This window comes from Notolepis coatsorum (genome assembly GCF_963971535.1).
Source record: "Notolepis coatsorum genome assembly, chromosome: 9".
NCBI lineage: Eukaryota > Metazoa > Chordata > Actinopteri > Aulopiformes > Paralepididae > Notolepis > Notolepis coatsorum.
The window spans coordinates 111045980-111064469 of record NC_140173.1 but is presented as its reverse complement, the minus strand read 5'-3'; the positions used below and the strand labels follow the sequence as shown (position 1 = coordinate 111064469).

At 41.3% G+C, this 18490-nt stretch overlaps 1 protein-coding gene across 2 annotated transcripts in view; it reads right to left on the bottom strand.

The window, feature by feature from the left end:
* The window catches only part of macroh2a2 (macroH2A.2 histone), a 37009-nt gene extending 21377 nt beyond the window's left edge, over positions 1-15632 (bottom strand). The window contains exons 1-3 of one of the 2 annotated variants that reach the window (XM_084321294.1): positions 15473-15632; positions 12878-13063; positions 7538-7644 (exon numbers count right to left, since the gene is read on the bottom strand). In XM_084321294.1, the coding sequence (XP_084177420.1) occupies positions 7538-7644; positions 12878-13049 (279 nt within the window). In that variant the 5' untranslated portion in view covers positions 13050-13063; positions 15473-15632. Of the gene's footprint in view, positions 1-7537; positions 7645-12877; positions 13064-15030; positions 15330-15472 lie in introns of those variants that run through there. The other variant, XM_084321295.1, reaches the window with a different exon arrangement.
* Positions 15633-18490: the final 2858 nt, after the last annotated feature.

Here is an 18490-nt window from a genome sequence, read left to right as displayed (position 1 = left end):
TACAACTAACCTAAAGTTAGTTTAGGTTTGTGTTAACGTTAGATAATGTACAAAATAAACGTATTTCCGGTGCTTTAGACGTTGCTCTTTTATTTTGAAACCCCCCGACTGGAAGTAAAAATGATGCCTCGTTATCTGCTTTAGTGTCCCGTTCTGTGTTTGTTGGTTTCCGTTAGCTAGCAGCATATCAACACCAGCCATGGGAATACTGTTTTCTAAATTGTGGAGGCTTTTAATCGTCAAGGTAAGAGGATTTGAAGGCATGGTATCCATAAACTTCAATCGGTTCTGATCCTTTGAATGAAATGAGAATGTAAACAAACACTGCATGGCGTCACGTTAGAAAGTATCACTGCGTTGCGTCAAATCACTGACTGAGCCCAGAGAGGAGTGGTTCGGCAAAAAAAAAATGTCTAGTATATTTGCTTAAAAAACGTAATTGTCTAATTCAATTATTTTTTATTTCTCCATGTGGTAAATACACAGGTCACACCCTGTTTACAGGAATGTTTTAGAGTTGTATTTGGAGTGTATTTCGTGACTGTAGGGGACTGTAGGGAACTTCAGGGTAAAGGACTGCCCCACTTCCAGTGATGAAGCTAAGCTACGCTAACGGTGCAGGCGTTCCCTAAGCCTACTGCACGCACAGAGAAGAAAAGGGTATGTATCTTCTTGTCTAACTCCAGGGAAGATGGCAAATAAGCTAATTTCCCAAAATGTTGGCGTTTTCCTTTAAAGCGGTGGCCCATTGAGTACAAGGATGGCTTACACCACTGGCCGTGAATGAGTTAATACTAGGGCTGACCTTCGATTTATTTTTTTGGAATTCGAAGCTTCGGGGTCGAGATTCGATTTTAATTCAAAGCGTCGAAAGATTATAATAATAATAATAAAAATTATAATAAAAAATATTAACATTTTTTTTTATGTTGTGGGACTTGTACAGCACTTTGTTCAACTTTGTCAGTGCTGTAAAGTTTAAACCTTTTTAAATATTAGACAAACTAAACACTTTGCTTTCATGAAATATTGTAAGCCGTCATTTGAGGCTTTATAAAAGCAGCACAATGAACACAAATCTGTCAGTGCCGAGTCCGACCTCATCTTAAATAACAAGCAGCATTGCTTGTTGTAATTAACAAAGAGAGGCAGAGTTGATTTTACAAAAAAAGTAAATTCATATATATATATATATATATATATATATATATATATATATATATATATATATATATATATATATATTTTTTTTTAATAATAGAATTTTATTTTCATATTCGAATCCCATGACCATCGAACGAAGCTTCGAAGTATTTAAGACAGCCCTAGTTAATACAGACTGTATTGATCTATTTATGGCGTGAAATTTATCTCGGGCCTGTCAGGCTTAAATGTTTGTTTAACGAGGTTTACTTTTTATTCCTGTGCTTTACGTCCTGTAAAGAAACCTACAGGAATGTCTCATTTATCAAGCCCTTGTAAAGCCTTCCATGCCCAGGGTGCATGGTATGAGACGCCAGCTTTACCTACGTCTATATAAACCCATGGTATCATAAGCAGCAGCCACCTAGTGGACTTTATTTGGTAGCCGTTTGGGGCAAAGAATGTTATGCTGGAAAGATGCTAATCACCTAACCTCCTCTGTATCCTAACCTATGTACATGCATGCTGCCTTCAACACACAGCAACAGTTTGAGAAACAATTTTTTGGAAGTGTGGATCAGCTCTCCGCAGATAAGACAATGTTCTGGGTGTCGTGTGGATTAGGAGATGTCTCTCCACTCAGCCATGGCTGTTCCAAGTTAAGGTTAACCAGTAACTAACCACAGAGCAGTAGCACTTCACATGGCTGCTGAAACACTAGCTGCTAAGACACACACCATCCGCTGTCAACGGACACCTTCACTAGTTTACACCCGAGATATACATATTCATTATACCTCTGTAGGAAATAGCAATATCTGCATTGAAATATCAGAAGAGTGTGGGTGGATAATGCTGCAAATTTGGGGCCTTATGTATCGGGCAAAATACTGACCGACTGTAAAGAAAAGCATTTCCATGGCGAATTAGATGGTACTGAACCTCTAAAACCATTTGGTGTGCACTTATCACAGTGTTTCTGGCCAGCCGTTCAGCATCTGCCAATGTTTTAACGGTTAAGGAGCTATTATAGAAACAAGTCTCACTAAACACGTATAATGAATATGCAACTCTGCATGTGTCACATGATCTGAGGTCTGGAAGTAAAATGTACTGAAACCACCCACTCGTGGATTAATGGTGTGTAGTAGTGCTGTCACCTTGAGTCCATGATTACTCAACTGTTTGGTCATTATTGTCTTAGTGGACTAAGCAGTAGTGGCTGGCCAACAGAGGGCGATATGGCGACGCCCCACTACTCCCCACACAAATAGGTATCACATACTTTGAGTTTGAGATATATACTGTATATTTTTTTTTATGGTAAATATTACATAGTTAGTGAGTAAAATATATAATCTGCAATATATTTTTTTTATTTTTTTTTAATCTTTTCCCCCCTCCTTTTTCCTCCGTTTTTCTCCCATCCCAATGTTAGTCGTTATGCCAATTCCCAATCCCCTTCCTGGTCGCTGCGCACCTACCCCCTACGGTCGTCTGGGAGAGTGGAGACTATCACATGCTTCCTCCGACACATGTGTAGCCAATCAACCGCTTCTTTTCACCTGGCAGCGCGGACTCTCACTGAGAGGGTGTAACATGTGGAAGGATCACACTACCCCCCTTAGATCCTTTCCTCGCTGAGCAGGCGCCCCCACCGAACTGTAGGAGTCGCTGTTTACAACGACCAGGACCCACCCACCAGCTTTCCCACCCCTAACACTGCCAATTGTGTTAGTATGAACGACCAGCCAAGCTGGTAGCAATGCAGAGAGCTGGGCTCGAACCCAGCATCTCCTGCACTAGTGGTGAGCGCCTTGCCCACTGCGCCACTTAGCCGCCCCTCCAATATACATTTTGATAAATGTTTTACGTTGTCATTTTGATAATGTTTTAGCTGATTGCTATTTGGGCACAAGAATCTTTCCCATTCATACACACCGTTTATGCAGTTCGCTCCTATTCAATACAAGAGATAGGAGCCAGCTGATAACAGAGATGGGGAGTCTCTTTGCTGATAACACACTGCAAGAGAGTGAGTGGCCGGGTGCTTCCAGGTACTTCTGGATCCGTACAACTGTAAACAAAGAGGTTACGTGTGTGCTGCCTGGCGCAGAGGAGGTCTTGTGCAACAGACGGAGTCGCGGAGAGTCATTTAGCAAAATGGAGGAAGGAAATTCGGGGTGAAAAAATAACACCCTTTGAGAGAAAAACAGAGCTTGGACCTGATCAGCCGGACATCATAATCCAATTGATTGATTGATTGAAAAGTTTATTAACAGATTGCAGAATGGGTACAGTACAGTACAGCTCAATACATACAATTGTTAAGGGGATGCAGACCAGAGAAAGACTTTCGTCTTGTTTACATCAGGGTCCCCCATTTTCAATTCATCATAACATATATGACATACATGACATACAGATAGACAGTACTGCTACATCTATACATTTATGACATATCAGATTTGCAAATACAGTACTGTTTGTGATACAAAAGTGTCCAGAAAAAGAGTGTATATACATTTGGCGTAGAAACTGTACATTGGAGGAGGTTGGGTGGGTGGGGTGGGGTTGGGTGGGTTGGGTGAGGGCTGTACATTGGAGGTGGGGGGGGGGGGGTGGGGTTGGGTAGGGGACACACACACATTTTACACTGTACATTGGAATACTGACAAAGCCTTACTTGGTCATTTACTGTACAACTAGGTTAGGACATTTGTAGGGGCCAGTTTCGAATTGCAGTCTCACGTAGGTGTTTTTTGAGAGTGTTTTTGAAAGTGGGTAGTGATTCACATTCCTTTACAGCTTTAGGTAGGGCGTTCCACATTGATGTGGCATAATTGCGAAACGTGTTTAGTCCCTTGTTTGAGCCGAATCTGGGTTTTACATGATTTGTGGAGCTCCCTCTGGTGTTGTGATCGTGGTATTCACTGACCTTTGGGAAGTATTTTGACATGTACATGGGTACCTTGGTCGCGTAGTGTATCTTGTAGACCAGGCCCATTGCAAGTTGCTGTACTCTGTCGTCTACTCTAAGCCATCCTAGGTTGTCAAAGTGGGCAGGGGTGAGGTGGGTTCTAGGAGTTAGGTCAAGCAGTAGTCTGACTAGCTTGTTTTGAGATGTTTGTAATTTGTTTTTTAGTGCCTTTGAGGTGCTTTGGTACCATGAGGTGCAAGCATAGTCGTAGTACCCTTGAATGAGTGCTCCTGCTAGAGTCTTCAGGGTATTCTTGTTTACCAGAGAGGAGATCCGGTACAAGAATCGCGTTCGTTGGTTGACTTTTTTTATTACATTGGATGCCATTTTGTCACAGGAAAGATTAGCCTCTAGGATGGAACCCAGGTAGGTAATTTCATCTTTCCTTGTGATAATATTGTCACCCACTGCAACCGAGAAGCCGTCGGTCTTGCTGAGTTTGTTATTTGAACCGAAGAGAATGGACTCTGTTTTGCCCATGTGTAATGATAGTTTGTTGTCGGCGAGCCATATGCAGATTTTGCCTAGTTCCGAGCTGAGGGCTTTTTCAACCTGTAACTTGTTCTTGTCAGAGACCAGCAGGGCTGAGTCGTCCGCAAACAGGAACAAGTTGCAGTCACAAGCTGACGACATGTCATTTGCATAAATTAGGAATAGTAGCGGTCCTAGTATGCTTCCTTGTGGAACACCACAGCTCACTGTGAGGGGGGGGGATAGGGTACCGTTTACTTCCACCATCTGTTCCCTCCCCTCCAGGTAGGATTGTATCCAGCTCACTGATAAACTATCAAAACCAATTGCTTTTAGCTTGTCAATCAGAATGGTGTGATTGACAGTGTCGAAGGCCTTTTGTAGGTCCAGCATGACCATGCCGCAGTATTTGCCCGCGTCCACCTCTTGTTTGATGTGGTCGTTCAAGTAGAGAAGGCATGTGTCCGTGGAGTGGGATGTTCTGAAGCCAGATTGGAATTCGTAGATTAGATTTTTTTCCGCGAGGTACTTTTCGATCTGTTCGTATACTATTTTTTCCATGACTTTCGAGATGGATGTAAGGATAGAAACAGGGCGGTAGTTACCCGGGTCTAATTTGCAGCCCTTTTTGTGCAGGGGTGTTACTCTCGCAATTTTGAAGTCCTTGGGGACGTGTCCCTGTTTTATGGAGAGGTTTATTATGTGTGTGATGACTGGGGTGATGGCTGCTGCTGAGTCTCTGAGGAATTTGGAGGGGATGTTGTCATGGCCAGTGGCCTTGTTTGGTTGGAGGGCGCTCAGTTTTTTGAGTACCTCATCTGTAGTTACCATTTCCAGTTTGAAGTCGTCTTTGTGGACGCCTAGGTTCTTGTAGTATGCTACTATGTGTTCTACCCCATACTGCCCTGAGTGGGAGGGTAGTTTGTTTACCAGTGTTGTGGCTATGTTTGTGAAGAAAGTGTTTAAGTAATTGGCTACATCCAGCTTGTCTGTGATGAGCGTGTTGTCTGTCTTTATGTTTATGTTTGAGAACCTGGTTTTAAGTTTTTTACTGCAGCCTAGTTGATTGTTGAGTAATTTCCAAAGTTCACGTGGTTTATTTTTGTTTTCCTCGGTTTTGTCATTGATGAATTTTTTTTTAGCAGTTTTGATCATGGAGTTTACGTCATTTCTTAGTCTGTTTCTTTCTAGTTTGAGTTCAGTCACGTGGTCTTGGAGTTCACTGCTCGTGCTTTTGGTAAGCTTTGACTGGCTTTTACGAAACTCAGAGCATTTTTTGTCTCTGGCTTTCATAGCGGTCAGTATTTCAGTGTGCATCCATGGCTCAGCGCGATTTTTTACCCTGGTGGTTCTTAGGGGGGCCATGTTGTTTAGTTGATGAAAATTTGGTTTTGAAGCCAAGCCAAGTTTCTTCAACCAGTGTACCATTGAGTTCATCTGACCAGTCCAGACTCTCCAGTTCAAGGTTAAAGGCCTCGCTAGAGTAGGTTTTGAGGTCTCTAGATGTGACTGTTTTGTGACAGCCAGCCTTTAGTTTTAGCTTTTTGCGGGTACAGAATATCATATAATGATCACTTAACCCACATGCTATAACCCCTTTATTGGAGTTAATCAAAAGACAGAGGAAGTGAATATGGACTCCATTGTGTTTGGTATGTCAGTACAGTAGACAAGGTGTTGTTGTATATGTCAATTCCAGCCAATGTGCACCATTATGGCCATCTTTAGTACTTTATACTTTAACGACTTTCCACAATACAAATGCTCATTCCTCTCAGCAAATACAAATAAAAGTCTCATCATTTATTTAAATACACCAGTGTGACTCTCTAGATTGGCGCCCTCCTGCATGACCACATGTAGGAAACACCATTTTACAAATGTGTCGATTGGAAACATCTAATGGATTTGCTGACAGAGTCCTATGACTGACAATTTCTTAGGACAGCCCTAAGTGTGTAGTATGGATAGTACGGTGTTACCGGGTTGAGTTCCTCATCGCTGGCCACTGACAGCGTGACTAAAGCCACTGACAGGTGAACTACCAGATAGTGCGTGTACCAGGGTTTCCGTTAGAATTTTTTTTTGCAGGTCTGAGTGTCCGGTAGATTTCAATCTACCGGACAAATGGGATAAATTCCGGTCAGAGTTTATTGAGCTTAAAAACAATTGATAGGCCTATATAAAGAATGACATCATCAAGGCATTTATAATATTTTAACTTAAAACTAGACTACTTTTGCGTATATACAGTCATTAATATATTCCAAATAAAATAAGTCCCTCGAGACTGCGTGCTGCTGCCGACTGTGTCAGCGAGCTGGCAGCTGATATATTTACGTGAAGCATGGAGCAGGAGCAGACAGAGCAGAGCAGCGGTGTCAGCAGCGCCCCCACCCAACAGCTGAATTGCCAATGGCTGAATTGGAGTACTGCACCCTGCCAAGCCATGCTTCACGTAAATATATCAGCTGCCAGCTCGCTGACACAGGATGTCATTGACCGGCTGCTTGGTGAAGCAACGACAAATGTAATGATTGTTTCGTTCATCGCATAGGCTATTTAATTTTAGCCTATTTTAATACAATTCAAATAATATAATTGTGTTTAGAGGGAATTATTTTCACCGGACATTATGACCGGAGAGATTAGATATGTCGGACTTCACCAGATTTTGCCGGTCAAATACCGGTAATTACCGGCTAACGGAAACGCTGGCGTGTACCAGTATGGATATTAGTGTGTATTACAGATGGTATGCAGTATTCATAATGCTGTGTTACCTGGTTGAGTTCCTCATGTACCAGTATGGATATTAGTGTGTATTACAGATAGTATGCATTGCAGTATTCATAATGCTGTGTTACCTGGTTGAGTTCCTCATGTACCAGTATGGATAGTGTGTATTACAGATGGTATGCTGTATTCATAATGCTGTGTTACCTGGTTGAGTTCCTCATCATTGGCCACCGCCAGCTTGATGTGCCTCGGGGTTATTCGTCCCTTCTTGTTGTCTCGTGCTGCATTCCCTGCCAACTCCAAAATCTCAGCTAGAGAGAGAGAGAGAGAGAGAGAGAGAGAGAGAGAGAGAGAGAGAGAGAGAGAGAGAGAGAGAGAGAGAGAGAGAGAGAGAGAGAGAGAGAGAGAGAAGAGAGAGAGAGAGAGAGAGAGAGAGAGAGAGAGAGAGAGAGAGAGAGAGAGAGAGAGAGAGAGAGAGAGAGAGAGAGAGAGATCTAAAAACTGTAGAATTCTAAAGACAAATAGACTTTATCGGGCTGAGATTTATTTCACGTCATAAATAGATCAATACAGTCCGTATTAATTAATAGTGCATTTTTTCCCCAAATGTAGCCAAGAGTAAAGACCCTAACCCTATCAAAACAGCAGTCAAAGTGTATATTTTCAGCACTATGTTTGTTTACCAATGATTTGAAATAACGTGTCATGAAAGCGTTGTAGTCCTAAAACAGAGGAGACCCAGGCCTTTCAATGGATATCGAAATTTCATAAAACTACACTACCCAGCTCACGCCAGCCTCTGTGAAAGCGGCTGAAAATATTCTTTGCGAACAATTCTGACGTTATTTTTGTGATTATATCTCACGGGTCGACAAACCTGAACGTTATTGCCATAAAATACAACATAGTTTGTTTCTTTACCTTTCTGTGAACGTCTAGGGAAATATTTTTTCTCAATCTGGTGAAAAATGGCCTAGCAATTTAAATGTTTTATTATAGAAAAGTAACTGTACTTACAGTAGATTTCATTCACGGTCTTTGCTGCCCTGTAACAGGCGCCTGGTGGTACAAATCTCTGCCATTGGAAAGAGGAGATTTGGCCCGATCCATGAGGTATGACTTGGCCATAATAAGGTCATTTATAGGCCTGATATTCTATATTCATATTTCAAATGGCATGTGTCCGGATGGCAAAATTCAGTACTGTATCTACAAAATCATCTGTTCTTTATTCATTTGCTTCGATTTTTTTGTATACTTGATCTCAAGAAGGTGCTGAATGAGCTCGGTGGCTAAATTGTTCACGTCTGGACAATGTTAGCATGGTGTTATTCACTGTCAAAGATGTGGGGAAAATATTATAATAATTTATATTCTTTGGTATACTTTTATATACTTTGGTTCATTACAATTTACTAGGGCTGTCCCCGACTAAGGATTTGGATAGTCGACTATGATTGGCCAAAATGTGCCGTTAGTCGACTATTAGTCAACTATAATAAAAAGTATAATATATATATATATATATATATATATATATATATATATATATATATATATATATATATATATATATATATATATATATATATATATATATATATATATATATATATATATATATATATATATATATATATATATATAATAATAATAATAATAATAAATTTATTTTATATAGCACCTTACATTAGGAATCTCAAAGCGCTTAATATATTTTTTATTTTATTTAATTTTTTATCATTCCATTTGGGCTGTGGGGGGTGCTTAATGTCTGAAGGAGTCGACTGAAGGCTTCTTATCCTCTGCAAAAGCATGCAATTGGTCCACTGATGGATACATCTTGATATTTGTCTAGTCTAGTGTGTTCATTAGATGGGTGAAATCCTCTTTCAGTGCCTCTGTGCCTGTTTTCTTAGGCAGTTAGCCTCTGGTATGCGTGCCATTAGCATTAGCCACGCTTCTAGGCCTCTTTTCTTTTGGAAAGAATGATAAAAAAAAAGATTATTATTATTATTTTTTTTTTTTCCCGACTAAGTCGACTACGGCAGTCGACTACGGCTCCTTTCGACCGATTAGTCGACTATTCGACTAATAGGGATCATCAGCCCTACAATTTACTCAAGCATAGTAACAGACACAATATTTCTGACACTGTAAATACATTCCCTGAGGTCCATGGATGTCCCTAGATACCAATAACATGCAAATGGACCTCTAGGCTGGCTCTTCCATCCATATAAATAATAATAATAATAATTCAGAAAAAAATATATAATTTTTCTTTTCTTTTTATGTCACTCATTCCATAAGAACGTAGAATAAATATTTACAGATCTTTTTTAAATGGTCCATTTGCATGTTCAATAACACCATGCTAAAATTTACCAAACCTGAAAAATCTAAGCAAATGAATAAAGGGAAGATGATTAAACAGAAGGTTTTGTAGATATAGTACTGAATTCTGCCATCTAGACACATGCAATTTGAAATATGATTATAGAATATAGAATATCAGGCCTATAAATGACCTTATTATGGCCACATCTATGGATCGGGCCAAATCTCCCCTTTCCAATGGCAAAGTTCAATCTTCAATTTTTTGCTAGACGGCCACAGAAAGTTAGAGAAACGAACTGCGTTCTGTTTTATGGCAATAACGTTCAGGTTTGTGGGAGATAATCCCGCCAAAAAAAAGTAAATCCAGAAGTCAGATGATTGACAGGGGCTGGCGTGAGCTGGGGAGGGGGAATGTTTCGAAATCCTTCAAAAGACTACACTCACTTTTGGCTGCTCCACTTCCTCCTGTCAATATGCGCCGGTTTCCGACTCAATGCCCTGAGATTTCTATAATCTTATATTTCACTAATAACAGTTAAAAATCATTGGTAAACAAACGTAATGCTGAAAATATACACGTTGACTGTATATCTCGGGCTTAAGAGGCCTGTGAGGCCCAAATAAAAAAGACATTAGCAACTTCAGAGGCCAGAGGGTGGGACATATAAACACATTTACTATCCAATAGCATTGTGAGGCTGAACAACAGGACCCATTGACTATACATGTGCTTAAAAAAATGTAAATAAACATTTACAGACTTTTTTTTTTAATGGTTAAAAGTGATTTTGTTATTTTGCAACCGTGGGTCTCACAGGGTACTTTTAACCCTGTGAGGCCCAAATAAAAAAGACATTAGCAACTTCAGAGGCCAGAGGGTGAGACCTATAAACACATGAAGGGTGCCGTGACTGAAAAAAAGGTTGAGAAACACTGGTATGGTGTGGCTCTTTGTGGTACCACAGTAATTTTTGTGGCTCTTAGTCTCTGACTGGTTGGCCACCCCTGCTCTAGGCGAATCTTCCATTTACTTGGGTATCTACCTTTAGGCAAATCTTCTGAAAATATGGCTAGGGCTTAAGAGGATAACACTTTCCATGCCAGACCCGATGATAGTCGGGTTAACTCGCCGAACGTTCAGCGCCAGACCCGAGTATAGTCGGGTTTTGGTCGTTATTTCTTTTATTCGCTATTTCCATTGATTATCCATCCAGGGAGCCTGATGTTATCATTGGGAATGGGTCTGAGATTGCAAATGTCCAATACCGCCGCCTGCCGCCAAGGCGGCAGGTATTGCACATCCTTTGAAACTCTCTGTCTTGAGCTGTGCGTCGATCTAAAGTGTCCGGGCGGGGTTTTCCTTGTCGGGCAGGACAAGCGTTTATAACGCATGGATTGAGGAGAATCAAGCACTCCCGGTTCATGTTCTTTGGTGGATTATGTTGGCAACACGATCGACATCAATACTTGGAATGGCGATCAGATAATTGGAATATTCTTTTTGGAGTACATCCTAGTCAAGGTATGGGCTATATGGTATCAATCTTGCGTTGATCCAAGAATCCCTTCACTGCGATCCGAGCGTATGTGTGTAATGTGTGTGTGTAACAGGCCACGTGAGCGGATCGGCGCGGCCGAGAAATCCGCTCTTCGCTCTTTAAAGCTTGGTCCGCTCCGCTAATCGCTCATGTTGACCCCGCCCCCAAGTCGCTCTCCGCTCCCTCACCGCTCACCTTGAATCGAGTGCTCCCCGCTCCCCGCGCCAGATCGCTCGGCTTTTTTTTATTTTTGTTTGGAGCATGGTGTAAATTAGCTCAAACTACAACAGTCTACACCCCCTGGGCCCCTTAACAATTGTTTGTATTGAGCAGCATTGTAATTGTACCCATTCTGCAATGTTAAATAACGTTGTTTATCCATTCACTAGTTCTATTAAGCGATGATAGTTAGCCAAGCCACAATGCTATGGTCGCTGCCATTAACGTTAGCATGTAAGCTAACGACAACAACAATGGCGTCGATACTTTTCTAACAGGAGTGAGTGAAGGAGGAGGAGTGAAGCCTGAACAAGATATCACAGGTTCACCCTTCTCAATTCTCATTGGTTGAAAATGGCCTTCATGTTTGTACATCGCCATCTGTTGCTTTGGCATTGTACTACATGTATATTATTACATCAGTGTTAAACCACTGTGTGAGCGTCCCGGAGTGGATTGGAGCGGAGGAGAACTCTCGCTCCGGACGTCGCGCCGACCCATTTTAAAACCCACTCCTCGCTCACGTCAAAACCGCCCGCTCCGCTCCCCGCGCCGCTCACGCTCCGATCCGCTCACATGGCCTGGTGTGTAACGTATTCCGTTGGTGACGATCAAAGCATAGAAAAACGACCCCCCCCCTCCCCTTTCATGCATTCATGATGAAACATAATACCGATAATATAGCGTTGATTTCAGATTGATTGTTGATACAGGCGAGAAACGGCACGGTTTTGAGTGAAATGCACGTATTGCTGCATAGCATCGTTTTCTGGGATTAGACAGGATTACTTTAAAACTATACTCATGGGGCGCCCCAGTGGCGAACCACATAGCGCGCTCAGCCGCGACACGGCCGACCCGGGTTCGACTCCCGAACCCGTCGTTATTTGCCGAATGTCTTCCCCCCACTCTGTCTCCCATTCCTCCTCTGTCTCTCCCTACTGGACTGCCCAGTAGAAATAAAGCGATAAAACACAAAAAAAATAAATCTTTAAAAAAAAAACTATACTCATATTCACCACGGTATAAAACTGGAATGTAAAAAATCTTTTTCACAAATTTTACGATACTCGATGTCAAATGGGCAATAGTATTATATCCATAGCTATGATGTATAATATAGTTTGAGCCCTGCAAACACTGCCACGTATTCGTATACTTTAAAGTGCTGGCCTTTCAACAGTAACAGTAAACAGCGCCCTCTGGCGCTGAAAGTGTTAAGAAAACCAGTCCAATGAGAAAATAATTACAAAATATTTCTGTTCTTGAATATACTAATGTTGTTGTACCACATGGTTACTAATTAATTTAGAATAGTGTAATAACCGTGCCCATCCCAAGTATCCAAGTAATCCCATCCTGAGCATCATATGAGCTAAATGGCCGCTGTGTAAACATGGTCAATGCACTTGCATTGGTCAGTGTACCATATTTCCACCACACCCACCTGCCAGGTACTCTATAACAGCTGCCATGTACACTGGAGCCCCCATGCCGATGCGGTACTTGTGCGTCCCCGTGCGGAGGTACCTCATCATCCTCCCCACAGGGAAGATGACACCTGCCCTCGCCGAGCGAGACAACTTGGTCGTCTTCTTCTTGCCTCCGCGGGCTGACATCCTGCCTTAGCTTGCTATGGACAGAGGGGACAGGCAGTAGGACAAATTATAATAATAATATACATTATATTTGTATAGTGCTTTTCATTCATTCAGTATTCAAAGACACTTCATATCATGGGGTTTTGACATGAGGATTGTATATATCTGCTCAGTGGATGCATGAGTCGTTTTGTTGAATTATCTGCATAATAAACAATAGCAGGGCAGTAAGAGAGTATAAATACACATAATACATAAGACACTCTTTCAAAGCTGTTATTTTTCCCACAAAAATTCTATAATCCTATTTTCTGCTTTCTTGTTACAATGTGACTGTTCTTCACATTGACAAGTTGACCCGTGTGGATTTGGATTGTTGGGCTACTTGCTGCTTTCTGAGAACAACACACATCCAGCAGGTGTGTTTGACAGGTGCACTGAGAGCCTGAGGTACAATGGAGTGTAACATAATTAAAGTACAGGAAACCTGGGTGTAAAAGCCTGTTCTAGGACTGACCCCTCTTGGTCCATAATGGATCGGTTTGGTCTTAGTCTACCAATTTTTTTTTTTCCATGCTGAAAAAATACCATCTCTGGTAAGCACTAGATTTAAAATGATAAGCACCATCTCTGGTAAGCACTAGTCTAGACTTAAAATGATAACCACCATATATGGTAAGCACTAGACTTAAAATGATAAGCACCATCTCTGGTAAGCACTAGACTTAAAATGATAAGCGCACCATTATGGTATAGACTTAAAATGATAAGCACCATCTCTGGTAAGCACTAGACTTAAAATGATAAGCACCATATATGGTATAAACTTAAAATGATAAGCACCATCTCTGGTAAGCACTAGATTTAAAGATGCCCTTCTATGTATGAGATAAACTCATATTTTACATAATTAACGTCAATTAAATCAATTAGACTAATCAATTAGCCTAGTGGACCAAGTCCTATGAGTATTCGTATTTAGATGAGGAAAGCCATATTAGCATCCAATAAAACAATGTATCAATCCTAATGCTGATTTTTAAAAATATATTAATATACTATTAATGAATATTAATCATAATTAAAATAAAAAATTTGCAATTCTTGAGATTCTCTGCTCAAATACATGAACTGCAAAGTGCTATGTTGTCCTCATGCAACCTTCAAACCTGTTAACAAAGCAGCTAAGATCTCTTGGGTAGAAACACAAATGAGGATCTTATCTTGAACAGAGGTGCCACTGGTAGATTATCATAAATTATGCAAAGGTAGATTTACATTTAATGTCTTAACATTTTAGAATCCAATTATGTAGCTAGTCTATCGGTTAATGACATATTGTCAAAATGAAAGGGTTGCTGTGATATTATTTTTTTTATTATTATTTTGATATATTAGTATTAGTATGTAGGATTAACTCAGCCCTGAGGCCTACGGTAATGAAGTCAATGCATTTCTATTGAAACTTATGTAAAGATGTGGGCCTGTAGCTACTAGTGAAAGGTTGCTGCTTCCCCAGAGGTTTGTAATATGTAAACAAACTCGAGTGCTGTATGGATAATATCGCGGTCTACAGTAATTGGGAATGGAATGCATATTATCATTCGCAAGCATGCACAAATTAAGATTTGTGTCGCACAGATACCAAGATAAAATATTGTGCAAAATGCGTCCTAACCACGATGCACCCTTGACACACGTTAAGTGCAACGAAAACCAAGTGAATAATATTGATGATCGAGCCACCTACCTAGCTACAGTATGTACAGTGCAAAACAACATCGACATAGGCCACAGGCATTTTGGCGGTGGTATAAAAATGCATGCAAACCTACCTGCCAAAAACTAAAAGTAGCAGGCTTACATGTATGACTACACCAAGATCAAGTGAATGCGATCGTGCCACCTAGATACAGTATCTACAGTGCAAAACACGCCATCGACATAGGCTACAGGCACGCACGAGCAGCTTTTACTATAAAAATGCATAAAAACCTACCGTGCGCGACGTGCCAAATGGAAAGTAGCAGGCTAACGGTCTCCTAAACACAAGTAGAACTACACCGACCGATGTGCACATACATGGACGCGCAGTTCTGCAGCAGAAAATAGCATTTGCTGCTACGTGCATTCCCCGGATAGGCTGTGCGCGTATCGAGACAGGAGGACACCTCTCTAATCATAGGGCCTCGATTGACTCGCTCGCCTGTCCATAATAATACCTAACTAGTTATTATACAATAGAGAGGTCACCGACACACGGCCTCTGCTGCTCTTTTAACTACCTTCCTCTCCTGTCACGGCACAACCACCATTTTGTTCTCAGTCCGTTGACTGTAATAATCTCGTCGGACATGGAGAGCGTTCCATTCGGAGGCGCAGCTCAAACCCATGAATCCGGATACGCGCGGGCATGAAATAAATCCCCCCCAAGTTTGTACCTGTTTTGTCGTCGTTTCTCACGAATGAACACAGGCCTGTGAGCCCCTTTCAAAATCCCCCCAAAAGGCTATGTGTGTTATTTAATGTCCTTGTTCGCTGTCCTTGTGCGTAAACTGCGTATCCCGTATCCCGTTGCCCCCCCGGAAAAAAAAAAACCTTCAGGCAGCCCCTCCGTACAGTCAGGGAGGAGGCAGGCTCTATGCTACTGATGCTGCGGAGGGGAAACAGAGTGAAGACGCCCCCTTAACATGGCTACATGTCGGTCGAGAAGGACGCGATGTGCTGCTTGAAGATAACATGTTTTATTTGTAATATTAATGGTGCGTAATTCACACATCACACCACACACCTATTCGACAGCAGCTCGCTCGTTATTACTGGAGCCGACTGTTGGGTCAAAATGAAGCCGTTTAAAATGCTCGCTCCATTCTGCGGGCCGTGACCGTGACTTGAGCCATTTCGTAACGAGATGGGCTGCAAATTGCAATGCTTCTTCTTGCCCAACGTTTTTCTTATTATGTAGCAGCAGGCAAGCTATAACGCTTTATTACTGCTATATTTATTCGAGGTGCAAACATTCAGCCACAAACATAATATTTCCCACACAATTGATTGATTGATTGAAAACTTTATTAACAGATTGCAGAATGGGTACAGTACAGTACAGCTCAATACATACAATTGTTAAGGGGATGCAGAACAGAGAAAGACTTTCGTCTTGTTTACATCAGGGTCCCCCATTTGCGAGCAGGTGCTGGTATTGTGAACACAAAAGTATAATTATAGGCCTGAGGAAAAACGTCCAGCCTAAGAAAAATGAATCAATGCCAGTTACAGATTATACCCTCATCCTGTTTGATGCATCAAAAGGAAATCACATGGGACTTGGCATGTCAGAGGAGCCAATCAGATCAATTGACTCCATCTTTGATCTGTTAAAGCCAATATGAAAGGGAGATGACAGCCATCCAATTCCAACTACATACCCTCAAGACTAGAGCATTGGTATTGGTTAGCCTACCCGTTTTCACTCCAGGTTTTATAATTTCAAGAAATTCATATTTGCATAGTGTACAACTTTTCTGGATATCAGACAAGCCAAGCAGTTTGAACATGCATGATTCAAATGACCCAAGACAGTTTACAATAATGACCACAGCTTGCGGGATTTTTACCCTCCTTTTCCCACTAGTAGTATAGTCATAAGGACAGCATCCAGATTTTATTTACCTGCAGTCCTGCCTGGTGTGACATTCACCAATACAGAGGACATAACCCTGAAAACCCAACCTGCTTTCTTGGTATTACTTAGTTTTGCAATCTGTGGAACCCCACAGATCTATGGTAATAATGAACATTAGTGTTGTGATTAAAGGGTTATATGCTTTGCTGAGTCTTTGTACGGATTTGTCAGTCTGAAATGTTATTTAGGCGTTGGGGGGAAATTACATAGGCTGTGTTCTCTTTGCCATTTGGCCAAGGTTTGAAGTCTTCAGATTTAACAAGCCTAAACGATTGCTTATCCCTAGTCACAATGGGATGAATTAGCTTTGATTAATCAATTAGCTATGCTTTTTGGAGCCAGGAACACTGCTGATCTAATGTACTGCCCAATTTGTAAACCAGCCAGCCAGGCAAGGAAATATGTAATTAGATAATTGTTAGATTAGATAACACACCCACAAAAAGAGGTGTGTTCAATAAAAGGAAAAAAGAATTAAAACCGAATTTAAAAGTTGCATGAAACAGGCCTACTGTTTACCGGGATGTGTTGACCTCCATGACACCCTTTTACACACAGCCGTGGGGGTTGATATGTCTTCTCACAGAGGAAAGCGCATACAGTACACTCACTTTACTTAGTGTGTCCGACTCCTTACTGTTTTATGTTATTTATAAATGTAGCTTATTCTAAATCACAAATACAGTGACTTTACGGTCATATTTTTCACATTCCATTTGATCTAATTGGACACCATTGGCTAGTTTTGACAGCCAGCTCTGAGTGAGATTTTATGATTTAATGTGACGTAGCTTGTTGCCTCCCTAGTAGGTAAAGTGTTATGAACCCTTATTGAGGCCCTTGCCATTAAACCCGTCAACATGTAGATCATGACACGGATGAAAAAAATAGAAAGGCAGTGACTCAAAGTGAGGCATCAAAGATGTGAATGTATACCCTAAATTATTGAAGTGACAGGCGACCGCTAGCCTGTCTACAGGGGGGCAGTAAGACCATGTTAGAGAGACTCTGATCCTAAAATGGACTCCCCCTTGTCCTTGACCAGAGTGTGTTTGTTTTGAATAGTCACTTAACTTGAGTCATTTTAGTGTCAATAATATGCCATCTTGAATGAGGTCAGTTCCTGTGGAATATATTTACATTAGACACAGAGAGGCATCCCTTTTTGTTGTCTTCCTTGTTCCTGTAATTCACTCGACTGGACAGGAGAGGTCACCCCTTGCACGTCTAAACAGACAACCAGTTTATTGAGCACTGAACACCAGCAGGTACAGTGTTTCGGGGCCCATTACGGTCAACAGGGATGCTGGAATGCTTGGCCCCCTAAAAATCAATGCAGTGGACACATAAGAGCATAATGCCCGGCACCATATGAGCGCAGACGATTGACGTTTAGCTTTGAAATGCTGACCATTCACTGCTGTCACCTGTAGTGTTGCTATAATGTGAAGCTCATTTGGATGTAAAAGTTCAGACAATTACTGTATGATTCCAAAAAGTCTCTCTCGCAATTGATGCAGTATACCACTGATAAGTCTCAGACCATAAGAATAACATACCAGTACATTCTTAAATTGAGTGGTATTACCCTTTACTTCAGACTCTTTGGGAACAATCGACATATGCTTTCCTTCTGATTTAGGCATTACCTTCTGTAATGCCCTTTTTGGTCTGTTTGGCTCCATTCTTACGCACTGCTAGAACAACTCATTCCGTCAGAATGACAAATGTAGTGTGACTGATGCCATGACAGTCCAAGTCACACACAGCTGAG